Below are 27,046 nucleotides of genomic sequence, written 5' to 3' on the forward strand. Positions count from 1 at the left end.
AAAACAAGTCTGGCAGGTTCATTGACGTTTTAGCAGAAATAGCTAATGGCATACAACAATCTAATAGGGTCTTGACAAAGTTTAGTCGAGGCGTATTTTTATAACAGTCATGTTCAGCACATGTATGTTTATATACAGCATTATCTTTAATTCTGGAGCTTAGGGATGAGTGCAGTATTTCACATGGCTGCACATACCCAGTTGCAGCCTGCATATTTTGCCACACCTGAAGTAGACAAAGCCTTTGTCTACCAAGGTCTAAGCTTTCTTTTTGTCTTCTGCGTCTGTCTTCGATAATGGCTTTTCTTTAGGCCTCAAATGTAGGTCATGTTTAATAGCTTAACAACGTACCAATTTGTGTTCAAATTTGTCTAGCAATAGAATTGTATAATTGACATTCTATTGTAAAGGCAAATGAAGAAGTTGTAGGCCTACTATCATAATTTTAATGAAGGAGTTCGAACTATCATCAAAGAACTAAGTCTGAAATGAGAAAGCCAACTCATTCTGTGCAGCGGCCAATGTAGAACATAAAACCTGTTGCATCAGAAAGCTTTATGTTTAGGTAAAAAATGTAACACTACTCAGATCCTTTAACAACATAACTACAAGATGTAATGAGAAAATATGACAGCAATAATAATAACAAAGCAATAAGACCAGAACACAAAATACAGTGAAATGAAAATGATATGATTGAAAAGAGTCAACTATGATTGTATTAGTTACTTTTCTTTCTCATTGTTCCATAGTCAATATTGGAACATTTGGCATGAAACTTAGTTCAGAAACTTGCAAGCTGATGGAAACAGAAAATGTTCTAAAATAATGATATTAAATGAACTATGAGATGATCAGAGTATATACAAACATGAAATTGTGTACATAGAACATCTGCTAAAATGAAAAGAAAAAAAAAAGAAATATTCAACAAACTTTCTCAATTTATATATAGATTCTATATTCACAGTAACATAAAATTCTTTGAACAGTCTACTTTCAATTCTCACTTTATTTACACATTCAGATTCAGATACACTCTATGTACAAATTTAAACACATACTTTTTTTTATACTACGCAGTAAAAAGTGCATTCAACACATTTTTGGATCATTGAATCAAAATCTATTCTTCACATTTGACACCATTATTATTCCTTGATTTAAGCAGTTCATTCTCCTTGATTTACATCAATTTTAACATATAAAATTAAAAAAAAATAAATCCAAAAATATGAAACCCAGTCACACATTTTGATCCATATATCTAGAACAGAATGAGAACTTCTAGACCCATGTAGTCACTGGAATGGCATTGCCAACTGGAATAATTATTAGTGTACAGTATGGTATATTATGTATAAGGAATGCTCTTCCTCTCTACTAAACATTTGATCAATCTTCTCAGGGCTCAATCAAATCTGTCATCCAAACAATCACACTTGCCTATGAAACAATCTGAGCAGCTTTACATAAAGTATTCATAACTTTTAGGCATGTTGGGTAGACCTGTCTGATTGTAAACCACAGCGCTGTCTGGATTGTCGGCAAACTCAGCCCCTTTAGCTTCTTCTGTCTCATAGTCGGCTCCCTCAAACCTGCTGCGGCAACAGAAGAGTATGATGCACACCAGAAGTATAATCAGGAGTGCACATCCAACTGTTGAGACAAAGAAGAATGAAATAATTAGTAATGAATCTAATCAGAATGAGCTTTAAAGGTACTTATGGTAAAAATTAATAAGTTAAAACCCTCTATTGCAAACATTTTGAAATAGGTCTTTAAAAAATTTTCTTTATGATTAATGTCATCCTATGGGGTCTACAAGATATACAGTACCACTTTTTTTGAGAAAAATTTTTTTAATTTTGACTTTGTAGCTTCGTAACAAATTTGCAACATAGAGCACAAGTGAGTAAATTTTTCCAATGTTGTAAAAATGCAAGATACCAGTTAAAACAGTACAAAACAGATTTTAAAACAGATTTTAAAATGCATAACATGGATTATATTCAAAGATATTTATTTAGTGACAATAAAATCAGCAGAAGTATACATTTTGTACAAAATAATGAAAAAAAATCTATTTTTAAAAATTCATCTTCTATGTAACATTTATAAAAAGGTATTTGGACATGATCAGTTATATAAATATTATCATTGTGATAGATTTAATATTATTTAAATGTTACAAGTAATGTACTAAATGAAAAAAATAATTATTATTCCAACAATTAATGAAAATTGTATTTCAAAATATTATTTTACAATTTATAGAAAAATATATATATATTTTTTTTTAGAAACCAAACAACCATAGACACAAAACTTGTTAGAATAATGAAATATAATATTAAATCTCTTGGAAAAACATACAACAGTATCATTCTCTATTTTAATACATACACACAAATGTATAGCTTTTAATGAGGTCTCCTTTTAACCTGGTAATTAGCCTCAGCCTCGACTGTCACAAAGTGTTGGATATTGTTTGAAATTTCTGTTGATACATGAAGTCAAGGGATAATAATAACTGGATGTAGAGCATCAAATGTACTCACCAGAGTTACATAGTTTTAATAATTTTCAGTTATGTCCAAACTTTATTTTGATGCTGGTTTGATCAATGTATGTATTCCAGTGGCGGCGACATAGGGCAATATGAATTTCCAAAATGTGTACCACAGGTCACAATAAATTTGACGAACAGAGTATCCATGGCTTCATTATACAACATGGGCAAGAGTTTTGAGAGGCCAGATACCAACCCGTTAAAGCCTGGTATATGCCTTACACTTGTTGGATGTAGATATGGCATCACCGATGAATCCGCCTTCATGATAAAAATATTTTTAAAATTCAAAAATTCCCTTAAATAATCAATAGAAGATCTTACTGGCCTGGTTTATTTTGAATGTGAAACAAATCTCTTTTATGAGCTGAGTTCTGAAGTTTTTTCAGAAATTATTATTCCATCAAGCTCAAACTTCCAGCAGGTCGACGGAAGATATTGATGGGGTGGTTCGGACTTGCGCCATCGCAATAGCACTCCAAAGCACATAACATGACCAGGCAGCCAGGATTTGGTTGTTTTGTTTTTATGTCTGTGTTCTCTCTCCAAAAGATATCTTTTATCCATAGGTAGGTGCTAATGGCTCATCTCCACCAGCAAAAGATTCATTTGAAGTTATCTACAATAAAAATATTTTTAAAAAATTAATGTCAATGAATATTCCTCTAATTAATTATCAAATTTTCATAAATGTTGAAATATGTTGTATATAATTAATATACATCTATTTTCTTTATTCAATATTTTATTTTTACATGAGTGGTCTTCGTAAACTTTAAAGTCTGCATCTTTGACGCAACTTGAGAGCTCTCTGTCATCTCACGCTCAGGATTCCTCTACAGAAGCTTTACTGGGATTCAGAGAACCTATTGACAATCTTTAGATCTGAAAACTAAAAATGTAAAATATTGATTAGATCTATAAGGCCTATATTTTGAAATAATGAAATTTATTATTTATGTCTAAATTATCACTAATATCATTATAGATTCTCTAAAAAAAAATCTAGATTCTAGATCTTATAGATCTCTATTATTATACTTATACTACTATAGATCTAGATCTAGAATGTACAGGGAAATAATCTAAGACCATTTTTAAAATACATTTTAAAGCTAAATGTACTCAAATAATGTAGATAAGAAAATATAACAAAGTTTCTAAATGAAAAACGTACATCTACTTTTCTCTACTATTGAATCTAATGTATTGAAAAATATGACCACTTGTGTGCCATGTAGCAAATTTAAAACAGTTCTTCAAATGCTTACAAAATCATTACTTTGATATACACAATGCTAATTTTTTATTCTCTATAGCTAATATAACATCATTACATTATAGAAATATTTTTTTTACAATGATTTTTCACTTTAGTATTAAATGAAAATGAAAAGAATCTTACCTGTTGTATCAGTCAAAAAAAACAAAACAAAATCGAGCACACTTTAATCGCAAAATAGATCAAATAGATCTACATTGCGTTCTACTATCATCAAGAGAGAAAAGGAAGTGTCTACAAATTCAATTCGCTTTAAAGTATCGGAAATAACAAAATACATTAAAAAATAATAATAAATAAATAAATTATTCGACTTTTTTGGGGTTTGTAGCAAATTTGCAACAAAGCGCGATAAAGGGTTAATAACTTGACTAGTTATTCCTCTGTTTGGGACCCCTCAACTCAAGAAAACATTAAGAAACTGGAACAGACACAAAACAGAGCATTGAGATTCATAACAAACAAATATTCACATTTGACTAGAGTAACACCTTTAGTAAAATCACTAAATTTACAAAGCCTTCAGGACAGAAGACTCGAAAGTAAAGTAGCAATCATACATAAAACATTGAACCATAATCTTTAAATAAAAAAAAACAAAATCTAATAAAATACCCAGAAAGACCCAAAGATAAATGCACATTCCTCGTCCCATATGCTAGGACAAATTTGTACAAATTCTCCTTCTTTCCTAGTGCTATTAGAGCATGGAATGGGTCGCCTGAGCTAGCCAGGAAAACCAGTGACTTGGCAGAATTTAAGTCATTGGTTAATATGCATGACTACATGCATAGGACGTAATCATCTTCTTTTTTGAAGTAACACCTGTATTATATAAGATAAGACTAGCTAAAAAAAACTCAGATTTTCATGATAAAAACTTTGAAAACAAAACACGATCTGTAAACTGACCTCCTACTAAAGCTTTCTCCTCATCAGACAGTGGTGGGTCTGTGGCTCGCCTGTAAGTGACATTTTGTAAAATGCCAGAGAAAGGTCTGGTCTCTATAGGCTCAGGGGACACAGTAATCTCTTCAAAACTGCACATGTCTTCTTTCACCTGAGTTCAAAATAACATTACAATACATTACACATCTTTTCTTTCATTTTCAATCTTTCAGTTTCTTACTAACATTGCCTACAAAAACAGGCTTAACTCTTTCTCTTCATAATTATTTTCCTCATTCCAATAGCATTATTCATTTTTGCTCATTTGTATTTCACTATCCTGTTCAGATTAAATTTCAATAACATTTTTGTTTGTTATCAGAAAATGTTATATTTAGCATCAAATTAGAGGAGAATGCATGCTCTTTTTTACACTACACAAATTAAACGTTTATAAATCCAAAAATCCATTTAGTTTCATGGGTTCAAATTAACGTTGGCATCATCAATTAGGAAAGAAAGAATTAAAACCTCAACCCAAAATAACCAATCCAAATCAATGGTAGAGAACAAACAAACCTTATCTTCAGGTGTCAAGGTGATGTATGGAGGCTTGGGATCCTGGAAAGCTCTTTTCAATGGGAATATATTGTCTACCTGCATCCTGTAGATGCAACCTTCAAAACCACGGTTGGTATTAGAGGTATCTGAAACATATAGACCAGTGAGATTAACTAGACTACTTAGAAAGATCCTGAAACTAATTTTAATAATAGCCTTGACTATAATCCAGACATACCATTATTGCCAATAAACAAGTATTTAGGGTTGTCTAGGATTGTGTCTGACTGACTGGATGCATCACCAAATCTATACACAGCTGGTTTGTAATTGTCAACCTAAAAAACAATGTAAATTGAAATGTAATATCAATTTAAGTTTCAAAGTCTTTTTTTTTTAAGTGTTTAGCATGATGACCTAATTTAAATACGAATTGCTGAATACAGAAACTTGAACAGAAGTCTAATGACTAAAAGAGTTTCCCTAGATCTAACCTGAACTTTGATGTCTCTTCCATAATTTGAGCGTTCAATCACAACTACGTGGGTCTGTGTGTTGGCGTAATCAATTCCCAGCTCTAGGGGAGTGTTGACTTCAACTCTCTCAAAACCTACATCCATAGCAACCTTCACACCACCTGAGACAATGAAGGATAGTATATTATTTGGTTTTAAATTTTATCGAGTTAAGTTTATACATTGAATCATTGTTTACTGTTGGTGGTGGTAAAAACAACTGATCAGGATGTGACCTAATAAAAAAAGGGAGCTTTAGTTTCTCCTCTTACAAACTATGAAGTACTCTCTATTCATTTAATATTAAGTTTATCAATATACAGGAGGCGCTGTGGCTGAGGGGTAAAGTGCTTTGCTTCAGAATCGGGGTTCCTGGGTTCGAATCCTGGTGAAGACTGGGATTTTTAATTTCAGGATCTTTGGGCGCCTCTGAGTCCACCCAGCTCTAATGGGTACCTGACATTAGTTGGGTAAATTAAAGGTGGTTGGTCGCTGTGCTGGCCATGTGACAAACTCGTAAACTGTAGGCCACAGAAACATATGACCTTTACATCATCTGCCCTATAGACCACAAGCTCAGAAAGAGGAACTTTACTTTTTATCAATATACAGGGGTTGTGGTGGTGGAGTGATAAAATACTCAAGTCTTAGGTTAGAATCCTGATGAAGACAGGTATTTTTAGTAGGACACCCCAGAGTTCAACTAACTGACATTTGTTAGGGTGGTAGGTAGTTGTGCTGGTCACATGACAACTCATATATCATCTTGCTGATAGATGTCTAGGTCTGCTTTATTTTTTTATGTCTGCATTATTTTATTCATCTGTAAAAAACATTAAATAAAGAAGGTTAAAGTTAAGACTATTCTATAAAAAAATGATTCTACAAACCGTTGTTGTTCATCTCGACTGTAATGTACTCTGTATTGGCCTCATTTCTCATCTGCATCAGAATGCCTTGCTTCACTTTGGTTGAGAATCCAATCATTGCACGCTGGAAGTCAGATGCTGACAAGCCTTGGGTCTCATCAAAAGTGTATCGAATCATATAGTTGCTCTTCAGGTTAACACCAACCTCTAGAAAAAATTTAAATTAAAAAGAAAAATGTAATGAAATTTGTTTCAATTCACAAATCGACTGCAATAATAAGTCATTCATATTATATACTATCAAATTACTTCACAAAATGATCCTAAAAAAAAAAAAAAAAAAAAAGATTCCAAGATTGATAATGAACCTGAAAGAATTTGAGGCCATAGCATTGAATATCACTGTGTTGTCTAGATTTCATAGATTAAAAAAAAAATTACTTTATCATAAAGCCCAATAAAAAAATACATTTACTGCTATTTTTGCAGCAATAAAAAATAATATATATCTATTTATGCATTTTCTTTAAAATATTTGGCTTTTACTTAAATTGATATTACTCAAGAGTGGTGGAACAATGGATTAATTGAAAGTAGATACATTTCACACGAAATTTTAAGAGCACAGAAATATTAGCCTTCTTCTAGAAAAGACAAAATGGTTGCTTTAGGTCTATTCTAAAGACACTGCATGCCTATCTCTAAATTAATTTGTATACATCAGATCTAACAAATTCTTATTTATAGTATTCAGTATTTGTGTGTATTAGTCTTACATTTACTTGGTGTTTCAATTATAAATCAAATGTTTAACTATGTTTAGCTCTGTTTCTAATAAATGATCTAATAAATCTATATTTATTGGCCAACAGAGTAAATCTTACCAGACTAGAACTAGATCTAGTGAACTAGGAGAGAGCTGAAGTTGGATCTAACTAATAGTAGCTTAGAAAGTATTTACTAAATCTAGTCTAGATGTGTTTTTTTAATTGCTTTATAGAGCTAGCTAATTAGCTTATTTATTAGTCTAGTTACAGTCTAGTCTTGGGTCTTGAGACTAGATAAGCAGATTATTATATGCTGGCAATCTTGCATCAATATAGTTGTCAAATTCGGGTTTCTTAAGCATCAACTTACTTAATTTTATAAATTTGACAAATTTATTGTAAATAAAAATTACAAAAGACAATATTTCAACCAAAATATATTTTTTTAGATACCCAAATCTTACCTCTGCCACAGTTCCAGCCTCTCCATGGAGTGTATGAACAGTCACACCTGTAGTGATTGTAACCTTCCCGACAGGTTCCCTGATTGAAGCATGGACTGCTGGCACATTTACCCACACAACCTGGGTACAGACCACACAAATGAGTACTACAAAGTAACAAATTATTTACAATGGCTTCAACTACATTATAAATACAGGCTAACTGGTCATATAGTTTATTACTTGTATTATACAAAAACAATTGGGAAGACATAGCCCTACGTGACCAAGAAAGCTTTGACAGAGAAAAAACATGGGCCTCAGCTCTGGAAGAAAAGCATGGCAACTGAAAAATGGCCAGCTCCTCTAAAACCAAAGCAAAAGCAGTGATATGTGTGGACGGGTGTGTCTCTCCAAAATAGGGCTCTACAGTCACATGAAAAAGTGTTCTTCGAGCTGAACCATAGTTGTTACAACTGAAGGTGGCTAACTATACAAAACTAAAATAGGTTTAAGACAAAGTTTGTACAAACCAGCTCTGACACCATAGACATAGCCATTCCTCAGTTTTCCCATCATGTCCATCAAGCGACCATTTACTCTCAGTCCTCGCATACAGCCCACATAGCCATCTTGATAGCCAACAAGTGAACCTGAATGATTAAATGTCATTATATTAATTTATACGTTTTCTTTTATATTGAACAACATATTGAACCAAATAACTCAAGTTAAGTCAGTAGCAAGTTTTATCTGAAAATATTAGAAGGAGTGAATGGTTAAGCATCAGGCAGTTTATACGAAGGTACTTAGCACCCAAAAAAACTGATGACCATACTTCAGGTTTGAATGAATACATGATAATAGCTGAGGGAAAGCTATTGCAAGAATAGATCATAAATCAACCACAGGAAGACAAAAGTTTAGTCTGTGGCATGTGGCAAAATGTGTAGATCACAGCTAGGAATGCATAGCCATATGAAATAATGCACTTTTCATTTTAATATTCAAACTTGAAGACAGGCCTTATGCTAATTAAGGCATTGTCTTTGATTTGGAAGATTAAAGATGAGTGTAATATTTCACATGATCAGGCAAACCCAGTTGCAGCCAGTATATTATGCCATATCTAATGCAAACAAAGCTGTTTATCAGAGGGGGCGTGTCTACTTAAGCCTTATACTGCTTTAACACATAAACACTTCCTTTGTCATTTGGACAAAAGGATTTGAAGTTTTTTTTTTTCAACATTATACACCCTCAATTACTTTGTACAGTCGCATCACGGCACGAGCAATTAACAAAACTTTTTCATGGGTGTAAACTGAATATTTAAGAAGCACACTTAACAAAATACTTACCAACATAAAGTGGGCTTGTAAGATCTAACTGTCGAATCAGATCAGCATCTTCATTGAGGGCCTTAGCTGGGTAGTCGTCTATTCGCATCCAGGCTTGTTTACGGTTCTTTTCAACGTGAATAGTGTGCCATGTATCATCGTTAAGAGGTGAAGGTGATTTGAAGGACAGGACAGTGACTCCATTACCAACATCATAACGGAACTGAATCGTGTCAGATTCTGGAAGTATTTAAGAACAAAGAAATAAGTTTAAGTCAGAAAATGACTTGTCCTAACCAATCCTACTAAAATTGTCTAGTCTAAATCATCCCAGTGGCGCTACAGCCCATGGAGGGCTCTGGCCTGCTTTAACACATCCTTCCATTCAGATCTCTCCTGGGCCTTTCGTCTCCACGCCCTAACCCCAAGCTGCTTCAGATCTGCTTCCACGTCATCTATCCATCGCATTCGGGGTCTGCCTTTGGGTCGCCTGCCTTTTGGTTTTTGCCTGTATACGATTTTCGCCCCTCTGTTGTCTGACATTCTTTCAAGGTGACCTGCCCAACGTAGTCTGTTCTTTTTTATTTCGTTCACTATTGGTGGGTCTTCATATAATTGATATAACTCATGGTTAGTGCTGTCCTCTACCCTGTTTCATCCTGTATGGCACCATAGATTTTCCTAAGAATTTTCTTTCCCAAGTGTTAAGTAAAGTAAATTTTCAGATGTCTTTGTCAGTGTCCAGGTCTCACTTCCATACATTGCTGCTGGTCTTATTATAGTTTTGTAAAACAATATTAAATAACAAATATTTTTGCTATAGAGTGTCGAGACCTTTTTTTTTTATGGCCAATGACTGAATATCATAAACCTCTTTTGCTAGTAAATGGAAGGTCAAAGTTCAGTGGAGGCTAGAAATAAATATTTTTTTAGATTTAACTTGAACAGTATATTCCCCCAACCCCACTATAAATATTTGTAAATGAAGCTTGCAAGTAAAGCATAGTAAATGGACTATACAAATTAATAATAACAGAAACTAACAAAGAATAGACCCTCATTACACCACCAAAGTCAGCCTGGAAGTAAGTGTGTGTGTGAGTGTGTGATCTTGTTTGTATGCTCTGATGTGTTTCATTTGTCAAATATTTTTAAACAACCTACGAAACAATCTAATCTCAATAAAGTCAGCCACAGCCGTCCCTGTACAGTGAATCATCACACCATCCTCAGCTGTAGTTTTGAACTGGAACCAAATGTCTCCAGCGTTAGGAGCCTCAAAAGTGGGGAACTCAAGAGCACCATCAGTCTGGGTGAAGGTCACAGTATTGTCAAACAGATCTGGAAGAAAACATGACGTACTTCCCTGTTATCTTGAGCATGACATAAAGTAGAGAAAAAAACAAACAACAACATAGCTAGTCTACATATATTGCTTGGGTTAACATGATGCATATCAAATATTATTAGCCTTCAGAGAATTATAAACTGGGGATTTCTTAAGCTCTAAACTTGTTTTTTTTCTTAGGTATATATTTTGTATTGCTTACATATATATATATTTAAAAAAGAAACTTGTCAGTTTGTAAAAAAAAAAAACAACTTTTTTTTTTTAAATTTATCCAAGGCAAAAGACAGAGAGGAATGCAGAAAGATGATCAACAGATCTTGTGTGGTAACCCAATATTCCAACACATTAAGAGATAGGTGAAGAAGTCATTCACAACTCATTTGAAAATAAAACTAGCATTTATTCTTTTATTTGCACAAGATATATTAGATATTCCCTTCAAGTCATAAAATGGTACATCAATAATGTTAAAGTTCCCACAAATTACATTATACAATTAGGTATTAATCTACAATCCTTTACATAATCATGTTATCTTGACAAATAAAAGGGCATTACTCTTTAAGTAAGTTTGGGTTTATTCCTATGCCATGATAACTTAAACTTACGCCGTGACAGCTTAAACTTACTATCACCATCACAACTTAAACTTATGCCATGACAACTTAAACTTATGCCATGATAACTTAAACTTACGCCGTGACAGCTTAAACTTACTATCACCATCACAACTTAAACTTATGCCATGACAACTTAAACTTACGATCACCATGACAACTTAAACTTATGCCATGACAACTTAAACTTACGATCACCATGACAACTTAAACTTACGATCACCATGATAACTTAAACTTATGCCATGATAACTTAAACTTACTATCACCATCACAACTTAAACTTATGCCATGACAACTTAAACTTACGATCACCATGACAACTTAAACTTATACCATGACAACTTAAACTTACGATCACCATGACAACTTAAACTTATGCCATGACAACTGAAACTTATGCCATTACAACTTAAACTTATGCCATGACAAATGAAACTTATGCCATGACAAATGAAACTTATGCCATGACAACTTAAACTTACTATCACCATCACAACTTAAACCTATGCCATGACAACTGAAACTTACTATCTCCATGACAACTTAAACTTACTATCTCCATGACAACTGAAAACTTACTATCTCCATAGCACTCAAGTTCTCCCACTTCATATTCTGCCCACTTGTCATCTGTGGTGGAGCCAGTGTCTCCAAAATGTAGCTCCAGGACAGGGAGGTACTCTTTGTGTTGGAGGTAGCCCTGGTCCACACTCACTTCATTGACCTGCCATACACACAAGATACAGTTAGTGAATACACATTTGAGAACCATTGCAACATTATAGAGATTGAACATTTGCTATAAAGAAATGATCTAGAACTGTTGAAAAGACTAACAAGCTCAGGTTTGAGCAGGCTTTTAACTCTAACATAATCATGTTATTTGTCACACCTGGGGCTGCGTAGCCACGGGAAATACTGCATTCCTCATTAATCTTCAGACTCAAAGACAAGCCTTATTATTATTAATAATGTAATTTAATCAGTTTATATGATCATGTAATTATCTTCTTATCTTATCTTCTGAAGGAAAGTCTAAAATTAATAAGCTACGATTATTATTGATCATATGTAATAAAATCTTGTAACAATGACAAAAGAAGGCTTTCTAGAAACATTTAAAAAATAAAGCTTTTCAGCCTATTTGATTCTAAGCACAGCCAACCTACTGCTGGACTTTGCTTCTTAACATCCAAGTCAGCCAATTAAATCCTAAATTTCAGTACAATGCATGTTTGGCAACATTGCACTCTGCTTACCTCTTTTAAAGGCTAAAAGAAGAGTATGTATAATGTTATTGTATAGATATTTTGTTAAAATATAGTACTCACTCCGATGTTGACAAGTTTATCACAGTAACATGTTGAACTCTGACCCCCACAGCCTTCTTCTTCCAAACCACACTTGCACTTGCCAGAACCTGGAGCAGCACCTCCCCAGTAGAACATGGGCTGGAAGGTCCTGCCGATCCACCAACCCCAGGACTTGATACTGGGGTCATTTAATACACCTGAACATAATAGGTTTTAAAAAAGTTATAGTTTTTTTTTAACTTAATATATAAGGAATACATACAGAATTAACACCACACATACAGAGATGGCAATGCCATGATAACTTGCATTTGCATGTAGTGGGAAGAGTGGTCGAGAGGCCAAGTGCGCTTGAACTTGGCTTGGCTACCTAGAAGGGGGCTCGAGGTTAGACACCCGACTCGGGCAGAGTTGTGTTTCCTGAGCGCCTAAAGGCAGCACGGAAAACCAACTCCTAGATACCCCCTCCCCCCACTGGTCCACAAATGAGATTGGACCAAAAGTGCTCTGAGCATGCTATAAGCATGAAAGTAGCGCTATATAAAAGCTATAATAATAATTTCTACATTAGTTTTGAAATGCTAAAATAACTTTGAAGTATTCTATCTTTTTAGTAAGGGCCATTTTTAACCCTTTAGACGCGTGTGGGATACTTAAGCCTCTAAACACAGAGAATTGTAATTCCATTTTGTATGCACTCATTGTAAAAAACCTCAGCACTTTTAGGGTTAAGAGATGAAATAAAAATAGAACATGAAACTAGTGTTACATGGCTCACTTTCCTTTAGAATGGATTATCCACTAAAAAAAACACTCTGTTGATACTGCTCCCTCACAGACAAAGTTTAATTATCTGGACCTTTAAAGCTACACCTAGGTTTACATGTACTGATTAAACTAAAGAGATTTTTATATCTTAACTTATCGTATATAATACAGACGTTACTTCAAAAAAAGAAGATGGTTACGTCCTACACGTCATGCATTTAGTCATGCATATTAACCAATTACTTAAATTCTGCCAAGTCACTGGTTTTCCTGGCTAGCTCAGGCAACCCATTTCATGCTCTAATAGCACCAGGGAAGAAGGAGCATTTGTACAAATTTGTCCTAGCTTATGGGACGAGGAATGTACCTTTATCTTTTGTCTTTCACACAAGCAATTGTAAGAGAAAGTATAAGAAAAAAAAAAAGGGTAAATAAAGGTACACCCAGACAGAAATGGCTGTATTAATAAGAGAAGCGTTTCCATGAAATCTATTAGTTACCTGGATTGGATAAAAACTTGGCATTCCTACAGCGGTAGATCACATTTTGTCGACACATTCTTGATCTGTCAATGATCTCCTCCAGCTCAAGGACACCTTGTGCAGTGTACTGAATTTTGCGCACATATGACCCTGGATCTTGATAGCCATTGACTCTAATAGTACCCATTGAATCATGGGGGACATAGGTAATAATTTCTCCAGTTTGATCATCTGAAAATTCAAGTAAATAAAAAATCTAAATCAAATTTACAAAGAAAATATTATAACAACAACAAAAAAATAGTTATATCCTTTAGAAACTACTGTATAGAACAATTAGCAACTAAAAATTTCAGCCTTTGAAGAATTTAATATTGTCTGAAGGAACCTAAAAGCATACTTTACTCATATATAATAGTGACTCTTTAAAGCAATTATTGCGTTTGTGCTTAGACTAGGTGACTAGTTTTTGTACTCACCTCTCTCACATGAAGCCCTAAAAGGTCGGAGTGGTCCTGCACCATCCAAATCCAACATGGCTGTTTCTTTGCCCTCAATGTTTGAGTAATATTTGTGCATGGAACAACTGATGTGATAAGCAGCTGTAAAGATAATTGTATTTTCAACCATGTAATAATATCTTGTTTGATCTATGTGCTCTTTTAAACACTATAACTCTAGACCTCTTAAAAAAAAAAAAAAAAGAAGGATTAAATGGGTAGATTTCAAAAGTTGAAAAACTTGTGACTTTGTTCCCTAACAATATTATATATATATATATATATATATATATATATATATATATATATATATATATATATATATATATATATATATATATATATATATATATATATATATATATGTATGTATGGCTCCTTTTGTCTCGAAAGGCAATGGATGCACCCAAATGAGTCACTGGTTTTGGCTTAATATATATATATTATTGTTCCAATTTAACTACTAAATGATAAAGTATTTAAGATTTTCAAAAGCTGAAACCAAGACTAGACTTACAGACATGACAAAGTTCACCCAGGTATCCTGTATCAGTACAATCACAGGTAAATGTATTCCACGTCTGCTGACAAAGACCATTATGCTCACAAGGGTTAGGAGTGCACCTGTGAAAATAAAGTTGACATCAGATTAGGTGTAGAATGTAGTTTCTGGGATAAAAAGTAAAACCAAAAAGAAAAAAAAATTTACTTGATTAAAATCTTCTGGTTTAAGTAACACATTTGAAAATCATTTGTAACAAATATTACATTTAAAATATCATGTGGATATTTAGAATTGTTTCATCAAATGACAACAAGTAATGACATAACTCCGAGCTAACAACACTAAGTTAGATAATATGCCTATCTCAGGTAATATCCAATAGCACGTTAGGATTTCTAAACTGCATTGTTTTTGCATATCATATCATTTCTTAATAACTAATTTTTAGCTCCGCTATATGCTGCCAAACCAAATCTGCATAAGAATGCAAATGTGTCTTTTAAATTGTTGATAGAATAGTTTGTGGTTTGAACCCAGCAAGTGCCCTGTTAATTTAAAATCTGTAGTATGACAAACTTCTTTCAAAAATGTTTCGCCACTTCCATTTTTAAAATCAGGTGCTCAGGTCAAGCATTTTACTCACCTGTCTCTGATAGCACATGTACCAATATCAGCTCCTTTGATTCTTGATGGGTCTGTGGCCAATACATTTAGATCCACTGCCTTTTGGGCCACCTGAATGTCTCTCATGCAGCCACGGAATCCATTAAACAATTCATTGCCACCTAAAAGAGAGATTCATAAAACCAAAGATTTAAAGGAAAGAACCACTAATTACTGCCATTTATCTGAAAATTGCAGGGTTAAGCTCTCTTTCTGCTTTATAAAACAAAATTAATTTAATCCATATATATACATCCACATCTCTCATTAAGTAGCATATATTCCCCTTATTTTGATATCAAAATAATTAATCACCAAAAATTAATTAAATAAATTTTTTGTCAGGTTTAATGAATAATCGTGCATGCTTTTAGCTTGATCCAAAAATGGGAAATGGGAGAAAAAACATGTTCACACTTTTAAACAGACAGAGTGAGTTGATCTAAGCTTTGTAAAAATGGAGAACATTTGTGTTGAAATGTACCATTTATTTCAACCATTAGTTCTTACAACAGTCACTTGTCAAAAAGTACCCAATACTTTTCATACCATACTTATGGTCAACAAGTGTTATATAAGACTCACCAATATAAAATTCTGTCATTGCTTGTATTTGAAGCTTTCTCTGCGACACCTTGGAGTTTCTGTCCACTGTGCAGTTGACTTTGTCACTGTCAATATACAGGTAGAAGGAATGCCACAGCCCATCAGTGAATGATCCTTTCACTGAGTTCACATCAGCTAAGAATGAAAGATAGTTTTAAGCCCCTATACAACAATGAAAATTGTTTAGTCATATTATAACACCTGAGTTTTTCTCTGGTGGAATGATATCCCCAAAACATGTGTGTATTAATATTTGTAAATATTTTAAAACACAATTTATTCGTAAAAATTAAAAAAATTTAAAAAAAAATATTCCCTGAGAATTGATGGTCCCAAAACATAAAGATTTTAATATATATAAAATATATACTTTTAAATAAAAATTTTCTTTATTTCTAAATCTAAGTTTTTATAGAGAGAATCCATGGCACAAATAATGTTTGAATTAATATTGTGAAATATATTTTTTCATAGGAGGCGAGGGTGGCTGAGCAGTAAAGAGCTTTGCTTCAGAGCTGGAGGTCCCAGATTCAAATGGTGGTGAAGACAAGTACTTTTTATTTCATGATTTTTGGGTGCCTCTGAGTCCAACCAGGATACCTGACATTAGTGGGGGGAAAAGTAAAGGTGGTGGTAGGTCATTGTGATGGCCACATGACACCCTCATCAATCGTGGGACATAGAATCAGATAATCTTTACATCATCTGCCCTATAGATGCCAAAGTCTGAAATGGGGAACTTATATTTTCTTTAAAAACACAATTCAAGAGTAAAAAAAAAAAATTAACAAAGAGTAGGAAAGCTGGTATTTCATTCTTTGGTTTACTACTCACTGTTTCTGACAATATCCTCAACGGTCTGGCCATCCAGAGTGATGACTGTATATTTCACATAACCATCCTCATCAATAGCTGCCTGGGAATAAATAAGCAACCAGTTTATTGAACAATAAGTACAATACAACACTGAAATGTGACACAATGTCATGTTACAAGCTGAAGCTTCTTTTCTACTAAAGAAATTCAAGTACTTTTATACAGCGCTACTTTCATGCTTATAGCATGCTCAGAGCGCTTTGGTCCAATCACATCTGTGGACCAGTGGGGTGGGTGTAATCCTGGAGGTTTTCCGCGCTGCCTTTAGGTGCTCAGTAAAAAAAAAAAACTCGGCTCGAGTTGCGTGTCGAACATAGAGCCCCTTCCAGGTAGCCAAGCCATGCCAAGCTCAAGCGTACTTGGCCTCTCGACCACACTTCCCATACTAAAGCTGGAAAGCTATAGACACTTCATTGGATTTGGGCACCTAGTTTAATTCTAAAATACTTAATACTGTTAACCAAACGAAATTACAAAAAATAGTGTTTCAGCCTTTAATGATGACTACCAGCAGTTTAAAATAAAAAAAAAACTATTTAAACTAAAAAAAAAAACTATTGTTAAAATAAAAAGAATAAGATGACATTGGCCCTTGTTTATTGGTGGTTCATATATTCATTCTTCTTAAACCAAGAATTAAATAGTGTTTAAATGTGTCTAAAAATACAATAGAGAAAAACCTCTTTTAAATGTTAGATATCAAAAGACTTACTATAATACTGGCATCATCACTCATCTTATGATAAACCAAAAGGCCATCCTTGTCGTGAGTTCTGAAGTCAAATTGAATATGAAAAACTCTTCCTGATAAGGCAGTAACCAAGAGTAAGGAGTCTAATGTTGGGAATGTGATGGGCACCTTAGTTATAACCTGTGGATAGAACACATGTACAATTAGTTTGGTCTGATAACTACCCTAGCAGTCCAAGACAATGTTTGGCCTGATAACAATTTTCTAGTCCATGACAATGTTTGGTTTAATAATTTTCGAGTCTAAGACAATGTTTGGCCTGATAATAATCTTCTAGTCCAAGACATTGTTTGGTTTAATAACAATTTTCTAGTCCAAGACAATGTTTGGCCTGACCAATGTTTGGTCTACTAACATGAAAAACAATATAGTATTTATATTTTATATTAAATGTGCTAAAAAAAAATACATTATTAAGTCATGGTGAGATATAGCATAATTAATTTGCAAAGAGCTATATACTATCCAAATAAAATAATGTTTTCTTGTAACTTGATATCATTTCAAACAAACAAAATACAAATATAAGAATAAAAGGCTTCAATGTTATATGCATTCATAGGTTAATCTGGTCCTTTCCATTAAGTAAACTAAGTGAATTAGTTTTCTTTGCTGACTGCTAAGAATTTTTCAGGCTAAGTAGAATAAGACAGTCTAGGAATGCTAATTGGACAACAGTACACAACATGTGCTAAGAATATTGTTGTACAGTGTTTGACTCTAACCCTAACCTAAAAGTATGATTGACCCAAGTGTAGGGAGACACACACAAAGTCTACATTGACTTACACTGCAGTAAGGGTTGACATTCTTGATCAAAGAGATGGAACTAATTGTGTTGCTCATAGCGTCTTGGATCAATTTGGCTCCGTTCAAATTCACATTCTGCACACAGCCCACAAAGTTGTACTTCACGGTGATCCCAGCTTGGTTGTAGTAAGGAACACCGCCAATATACATCTACAACAAATGTTTCAATAGACGTGACATTGCATTCTTTTTTTTTTTTCAAATCTTATCATAAATTTCTTTCAAACTGGTCTACTTATACTTTAGTGATTAATTATTTTAATTAAATATCAAACTAGTCTACTTATACATAATCAATGTTGAATTATATTTTTTTTTAATATCACAGAACACAATGAAAATATGAGGCATAGTGGATGAGTGGTAAAGCATTTGGCTTCCATGCTGAGGGGTCCCAGAGTTTAAATACAGAAGAAGACTGGGAGTTTGAACTTCGGGATGCCCCTGAGTCCACCCAGCTCTAATGGGTACCTGACAAACATCAGGGAAGTAAAGATGGCTGGTCATTGTGATGGCCACACAACACCATTGTTAAATGTTTGCCATAGAAACAGATGAACTTTACATCATAGATCACAAGGTATGAGAATAAAAAGTTAAATGTTACTTCCTTAATAGTTACATGTCTTAAGAAAATCATTCTGTCTCAGTGGATTCATTATGTACAGGGCTGACATTTTGAGGGGTATGCATGCTGTGGGCTAGAAATGGCTCCCGGACTGTATTTATTTTTAACTTCACTTATTCAAATAATTTCAAACCAATCCTGAAAATTAATTAGTCTGTTAATTAACTAAAAGCTAGGATTACTTACATATTTATCAATATCCAGCCTAAAGAACAGACCTCCTGTGGTGACCTCATTAACAAGTCGGTCAACAACGACCTTCAACTTTTGTTTTTCTCTTGTAATAATGACGTCATGCCATTGGTTGTCATCCAGCAGACTGCCAGCTTTGACGATTGTCAAACCTTTTGTTTCAAGGGTTGAGCCTAAAAGACAACAAACATTATGTTAAAACTAAACAAATTTGTTTGGCCTTTCGTCTGTGTTATTGGATTTCGTTGAGTGTTACATCCCTTTGGTTATTTGCATAAGACACTGCACAGAAGCGCCTAACACCTAGTCTTGTTTTTACTAGTCACGTTATTGTCTCTAAGTCAAAACTTCCCCTATTTTTGAGCTGTGTAGAGTTAAGTTGTTTGGACCAAGCAAACTACAGCAAATAAGATTTAGAAAGTTTGTTCACTACTTAATTTAAATGTTTTTATATAAACACAGTGGGCACTAATTACCCAGACCTCCCACATCATAATACTTGTAAAGGGACACATTTAATTTTGTTTCCCTTTAATACAATAAAAGTCAGTCCTGACAGTACCAGAAAATTACTTGTAGCTCATTATTAAAATAATAACAGGGCATTCTCTTTAATTCTTAAAAAAAAGGAACTACTGGAGAATTACATGTTGCTATGAAAGCCCATGTTTTGAATTATATACTCATGCTTATTACATTATTACATTAATAAAAGAACAAAAATGAACAATGAAAAAAGAAGATTACAAATTATTCAATAATGTGTGCATCAAACAAGCTCAACAATTTTAAAAAGTCCAACACAAAATTACTACCTAGATCTATTTTAAAGTAGAGAGCGCCTCTAGACAATTCCAGCATAAAGAGATCCCCTTGGTTGCCACTGGCGTGTAGTAACACCCCATCAGGTCGACTTGTTCTGAACCTAAGCTCCACTGTGTCACTTGTAGTCTGGACCGCCTTGCCACTAAAGTCATATTCAATGTAGCTCTCACCATCAAAAGAAGCCGTCTCTGGCTCTGTAACCAATGAAGAGGACATGAAGTTCACAAGGCAGGGTAACTAACTAGTGTTATCATTACATTTAACAATACCAGTATTTTAGATGGAGTGAAATATTCACTTGGAAAAGCTAAAGCCTGTTTTAATAACATATATCTTATTAAAGACTCTGTTACAAAAGGTTTTAATCTTTGATCAACATCTTAGGAGGCTAAAACATTAAGGGGTCCCTAAGTTCACCCAGAATCAGAGGCAGCCTTTATAGGTGGCTAGTGGGAAAACCCTTGGAGGCCTTGCTCCTTGGGAGGGGAGCAATATGGGATTCTTTAGTCACTATCAGCCCAAAATACAACCATGCCACACATTCTGTCAAACTAAAAATGCCAAAAGGTTGCATGATATATATTTCCTATACTTATGATCCCTTTTTGCCTAGGCTCTCTTGTACTGCAAAGGCCACCTCTAAATCAAAGCATTAGAACATTGTATAGCCATCATTACATCTCTTAATACCCAGAAAAAAAATGTTTAACTTGTATTTACTATACAAAAATGTATGACTGAATAAGACATCACAATAAAGTTGACATTTGTAAACATCGTTCATACATCAAGAGCTGATGTATTATTAACTTTTTTAATTGACACTATAGCTGGGTCTGTTAGTAAACACTGAAACTGATTCTTGACATGGGACTTATTCGGATCCCTATTTCTTAGACCAAAACAAAGCAACAAGACATAACAATGAAAACTTCAAAAGATTATGACAAGTACGGTTGGCACAAATAAATAAATTTAAAAGTAATTATTATAAAACTACAATCTACAATTTTTTTGTAAAAAGAACTTACGGAATGGACAGCCAACAATTTCAACTCTTAAAGATATGACCATATTCCATCTCTGGGGATTGAATCTGACATAGCGTGCAACTATTGGATATAGCAGCACACGCATTTGCAAAGCTGAATCATCATGATTGCCTTCAAAAATCTGTAATACAAGATGATTTAACATGGAAATTAACTCTATTTGAAATATATACTTACAGACTAGCTTTTCACACAAAAATAATCCAGTTTTTAGTGCATTAAAATTTTCTTACATTATAAGAATCAATGGAAATAAATATCAACGAGTGGGTGGTACCCAAAATGAGGCAGTGGCAAAAGATGAACAGAGGAAAAATTACATTTAATCACATTTGGTGCCTCAGTGGTCTTAATTTTCTTCATAGAACTTTTTTTTCTAAATTTCACTGACTTTTATATCTCTAGAACTGTACTGTATGGACAAGACAGATCCTTGTTTTAGCTTTGATCAAATATTCGTATATATATATATTCATACACAGGGAGGCATGGTGGCTGAGCGGTAAAGCGCTTGTCTTCTGAACTGAGGGTCTTGGTTCGAATGCTGGTGAAGACTGGGATTTTTAATTTTGGAATCTTAGGGCACCTCTGAGACCACCCAGTTCTAATGGGTACCCAACATTAGTTGGGGAAAAGTAAAGGAGGTTGGTTATTGCTCTGGCCACATGACACCCTTGTTAACTGTAGGCCACAGAAACAGATGACCTTTACATCATCAGCCCTATAGACCTTCTGGTCTGAAAGGGGAAGTTTAATAAAAAGATATTAAAATTAAAAATACATTTCCACTGATTTGGAATAATTGTTGAATTATCATCGTTTAAATAAAGCTTAAATTAATGTTGAACTTCTAAATATTTAAAAAGGTGATTCAAGATAAGTAAAAAATATTGTAAAATATATTTTAAGTAAAAGATTACTTTGGTAAAGCAAATCTTACCTCTGGAATACCTAGCTGGTTTGTATACCTTCGCCAGGTAAGTGCATCATCAGAATATTCCAGAAAAAATTCCATGACATATTCGTCACTACCTTGACGTCCCTGAACATAGACAGAGGTGACTAAGTATTGTTTGGCCATGTCCACCTGAAGCCATTGGAAGGCATTTTGTATAGATGGTGACCAAGCACCTATAGAAACAATTTAAATTGTTGGGAATGATTTTAAAATTTTACAAGAGACTGGTTTTTAAATTAATTTTAAAAAAATATACATAAAATTAGGAGTTTCTTTTTTAAAAGTAGATTATGATAGGACATATAGACATGCTAGACCCACTATGAAGAATCCTAAAATTGAAAATAAAGTCTATAGGTGAAGAACAAAGCAAAAATATGCAATAAATAAAAAAAAATCATTTTATAACCTACTAACTTTTAAAATTTTGTTACTTTTTTGTATATTTGTAAAAAAAATACAAAGATATGTAATTATTACAAGATTTTTATTATATCATATATAGATGAAGCCGAGAGGAGAGGAAAGTGCTGGGAAGCTATTAAAAAACTAGCAAAAGACAGTGGAAAGTGGCATGTTTTTACTGAGGCTCTATATTCCACGAGGAACGCAAAGGAAAGATGAGGATATATTCATATCCTTTGCTTGCAAATAAAGATCTACAGATATTTCTAATCACGAAACATCAATTTCAATGTCTTTTCATCATTAATATAATTTTTTTTTCAATATATACATACACAATTCTTATTAACAGACTTCAATAGGAGTTGTGAATGGATTGACAAAGACTAAGTCTGCTTTATTGATACTTATTCGAAATTTGTTGTGATTACAAGTACTCTTTTTTCAAAAAACAACAACAACAAAAGCATTCTCATAAATAGAACAGACACAACATTTAAAGAGTTCATTGAGTGACTACACACAATACTTGCTAGTGGGAATAGTTTTTCAATGCCAACAAAAAAGTTAGTTAATATTAAATTTAAAAAATCATGAACACCAGTTGTTTTTTTTTAGGATTTTTTTTTTATACCTACCCGCTGAGCGTCCAACCCTAGCATCTTTAGGTTGTCGTTTCGTGTGAAATGAACTTGCTGTTAGTGCACTATCTGGTATCCTCCCATCTTCTACGCCAACCCTCTCTTGGTGAGCAGCTTGACAGTCATTGTATACATATACCTCTCCTAGATTAGACAAATACATTAAAAAGAAGAAAAAACCATGACAATCACAAAAGTAAAGAAAATAATAGTAATATAATCCAAAGTTCTGACCCAACTCAATAACAATTATATTAAATACCAGTTGAAATGTTACATATATATATAAAGGAAAAACTTGGTACCGATTTTTTGAACTAGAGGAAGTGGTACATTTATTATAGAAAAAAAAATAGAAGTCTTGACTAGAGCATGTACCATGAACCTTATAATTTAACAGCTCTGGCTAGCAACAACACAGAACCATGTCAACAAACCACTCCACCATCCAGATTCCAAAAATTTAAACTTTGATAGACAGTGCCTATCAGTTCCGCACTTCGACACACAGAAGTCAACAGTCACATGACTCATCTTGTCCCACCACTAACTCGAAATACTCATTTTCATCAACAACCTTAACAGAGCTGACTAAATAGTTGTTAGGCTTTTGTAAGACGAAAAATCACTCTATTTCAATTGTATCATCTCATCTCTCTCATCTATCCCTTGACTTTCTTTGTAGAGGTGCCCTGACAATTTGCGTAACTAAATCCCTCCACTTTTCCCAGTCCGCAGCTTTATATAGCAAGACATCAAAGGAGAGGATCCATGGTCCATTCTTTTATGCTATCCAGCCAGCTTTCTTCATGCTCCATCCACTCAAGTTGAAGGTTTGAAAGGGGTACTTTTTTTTATACTATAAGTATAATACTAATAGGCCTGCTATTATTTAATTAATACCCTTGATGATGAAGTTGATCTAGAATAATCTAGATAAATATTTTAACTGGATCTAGATTATTCTAGTAGGTCTATGGTAGATTCTTATAACTGAACACCGACTTTCGGGAACTAGGTCAATTTTTTATTTTATTTTTTTATTTGGTGAAGGTTTAACTTACAAAAAAACTGAAAGCAGATTCTTATTCTGCAACTAAAGGACTATAAAAATAGCTGTGTTCCTTTGTATTACCACACATAGTCAAGATTTTATTTTAAAATAAATAAAAAAAATAAAGGTTACTTCATGCTCCTATTTTGAACGCAGTTTTTGGGCTTTCTCCTTTAGTTGAACAATGAGCACCGTTGTTGTACACCACTATGTAATATTGTAATTGCTAATAAATTATATCAGTGTTACTTAAAAATTATTTAGATTGTAGTAAAAGAAGTAGATTCAATTTTGCAATATGTATTTATAGTCTATTTCCTCATATACTCTCTCTCTTTCTCTCTTTATATATATATATATATATATATCGTATATAGTTTATTTATATATATATATATATAATCTATGTGTAGAAACAGACAGAAATAAATTTATATAGATTATAGAGCTATAAATTAATTATTTTAATTTAATAAACATGATATTTTCTACTAGGCTACTTGTATTTTCTCTCTGTCTTTCTTTTAACTCCCATCCAAGGACCCTCTTCTTGTTTTCATAATTTGGATGTTCGTTTTGTGAAACCTTAACATCCCCTCCCTCCCATAGATGCTTATAATTCTTTTCATGACTTTCCCCCCCTTCCCTCCACTGCCTGTTGGATAGTTTGTGATACTACTCGCTGAGTGTATACCTCTCCTCACCGCCAGCTAATCTTGCGTGATCACATGCAGTGGGCATGGTCTCTGGCTTCAAATTAGCAGCCCACACTATTTCTTTCATTCATAAGTTATATATTCTAGATATCTCTATCTAGGTCATGTTTATTCATTGAAAAAATCATAGATTTATTAATTCCAATAATATTTCTTAATACGATTTTGCTGTGTTCAAAAAGGAGAATGAGCTGAATTCATTATTATTTGTTTGGACACCCCCTTTTTTAATTTTATTTAACAGCTAACGGTATAAATATGATTGGAATGTCTTTCTAAAGATGTTTGGAAGCTTATTTTGATATGCCCATCAGCCTACGATCAAACAGGCTCATGATATAGCCTTCATCCCTTATATGGGTATGAATTCCCGGGGGAGGTTAAAACAACAGCTTAACATAAACATACATGGTTACCGAGAATCTAAACAACTGCCATCTGCTTTGGAAAAACGGAACAAAATTACAGGAACTTATCTAAAATTGGACATGCGCAGTCCTGAAACGTCGTTTTTAGCTCCAAACATAAAAACAAATGTATTACAAACAAAAAAAAGCGACCCATTCAAAAAGGAGAATTCGATGGGGTGTTCAAACTATAAGAGCCTCCTCTATACGTTAAATACTAGATCTATAACTATACTACTATAGTAATAGTTACTCAAAACTCAATACAATCTATAGTATACACTAAAAATAAAGTTAAAAGTAGATCTAGATCTAGTTATTAAATATTATCAAAGTGTTGGCAGTGGCAGATCAAAGATCTAGAATCTAGCTAGATATACTTAAATGACTTATGACACTTATTCTTATGTAACTTATCTAACTATGTAGATCTAGTATTTAGTATGTTTCAAATCGATTTATTATCTAATGTATAGGGAGTACTCAAAAATTATATTAGAAATATTTCAAAAGACGATAAAACGTGAAATTTCCTCCCAAATTTGTTTTAAAGTAATAATGAAAATAAGGTCCAACTGTATACTTTCAGTTCATTTCCGCGTTCTCACCTGTCCGCCATCACGAAATAGGTCAAGTAAGGTGTGTAATATGTAATTAATTTTTTTAACCAGCTAAAAGTGCTAAGGCAATAAAAAAAATAATTATATGTGTACAGATTCATACTTACTACTTAATTCTGCATAACATCCAATAAAGAAAGAAGCGCAAACAAATAAATATATATGTCCCATGTTTTGTGTTTAAGTTTGTATAAACTTAAGTAGACATCTTGAACTAGGGACTGTCACCCTTTATTTCTCACACGTGACTCAAGAACGCGACGGTGATTGGACTCAGCTATACCTTATACAAAAAAAAAGGCGAATATTTCCCATGACTAAAGAACAAGTCTAGCTCAAGAAACTAAATCAAAATATTTCTTTTTTTTTTTTTTACAATTGTAGGACTATAGATCTAGATATTACAAGATACATATTTTTTTTTGTTAGCAAGCCCAATGCAAAAATAGACGACAGCAAGATCATCCCCGCCCCCCTTTTTTTTTTATTCCAGATAAACTGTTTGATAACTCAGAAGGAATTAGTGAAAAAAAAAATTTTTGATCTTTATATTAATAATGAATAATGTTCATTAGGCCCCTTATTATGATCAAACATTCCATAGAAATAACTGTATACAAATAGCCATAAAATCTCATCTAAAAGGACGGGGGTGGGGGAAGCCTATTGAAATATGACTACGAAATTTATTCGCTAGAATAAACTCTAATATAGGCCTAGAAAAATGTAGGCCTACTAATAAAGGGAGTTCGGAGTAGTCCTACACAAACTCGCAGGCTGGCGAATGACATTCACACCCGTAAGCTTTAGATAGACGGTGGTGGATTAATGTTCAGGAAATGCATTTTTAATTTTAATTCAAAGAAAACATATATAGCTCCTCTTTCGTGGTCGAAGATGAGCACATTTCTCATTTCCTATGGACTCGAAGATGACTGTAAAGTCCAATCTTCGCTTTAAAAAGCCGGCCGCATATGTGGCATGGGTGGGTTAGGTCAGTTTCAGATAGGCCTGCTTCTTCTTTCAGCTTCTCAGAAAACATATTTTGTGGGTATCATATAATGCT

General features: G+C 33.5%; 1 protein-coding gene across 1 annotated transcript; it reads right to left on the bottom strand.

Annotated features, from left to right (window-relative positions):
- Positions 1–1,370: 1,370 nt before the first annotated feature.
- LOC106054972 (neurexin-4-like) lies at positions 1,371–26,241 on the bottom strand. The gene is made up of 26 exons (XM_013211061.2): positions 26,088–26,241; positions 23,181–23,327; positions 22,120–22,310; positions 21,159–21,300; positions 20,118–20,321; positions 19,297–19,475; positions 18,462–18,632; positions 17,634–17,792; positions 16,880–16,961; positions 16,025–16,180; positions 15,420–15,561; positions 14,789–14,895; positions 14,251–14,373; positions 13,790–14,002; positions 12,540–12,718; positions 11,788–11,932; positions 10,402–10,578; positions 9,259–9,477; positions 8,431–8,550; positions 7,919–8,038; positions 6,709–6,894; positions 5,798–5,940; positions 5,542–5,641; positions 5,322–5,449; positions 4,767–4,914; positions 1,371–1,659 (listed from the first exon to the last, which is right to left on the bottom strand). Exons 1-26 carry the CDS (start codon positions 26,149–26,151, stop codon positions 1,469–1,471), a joined length of 3,936 nt encoding a protein of 1,311 aa, XP_013066515.2. The 5' UTR covers positions 26,152–26,241; the 3' UTR covers positions 1,371–1,468.
- Between the last annotated feature and the right edge of the window lie 805 nt (positions 26,242–27,046).

This window comes from Biomphalaria glabrata, chromosome 11 (genome assembly GCF_947242115.1).
Source record: "Biomphalaria glabrata chromosome 11, xgBioGlab47.1, whole genome shotgun sequence".
NCBI classification, from domain to species: Eukaryota; Metazoa; Mollusca; class Gastropoda; family Planorbidae; genus Biomphalaria; species Biomphalaria glabrata.

Bases quoted from the DNA above. Each gene is read 5' to 3' on its own strand.
- LOC106054972 (XM_013211061.2), bottom strand. From the start codon at position 26,151: ATGGGACATATATATTTATTTGTTTGCGCTTCTTTCTTTATTGGATGT. The intron at 18,633-19,296 runs GTAAGTAATCCT...CATTTGTTGTAG, and splicing joins GGCTGGATATTGATAAATAT to ATGTATATTGGCGGTGTTCC. The intron at 16,181-16,879 runs GTGAGTAGTAAA...TTTCATTCTTAG, and splicing joins TGAGGATATTGTCAGAAACA to CTGATGTGAACTCAGTGAAA.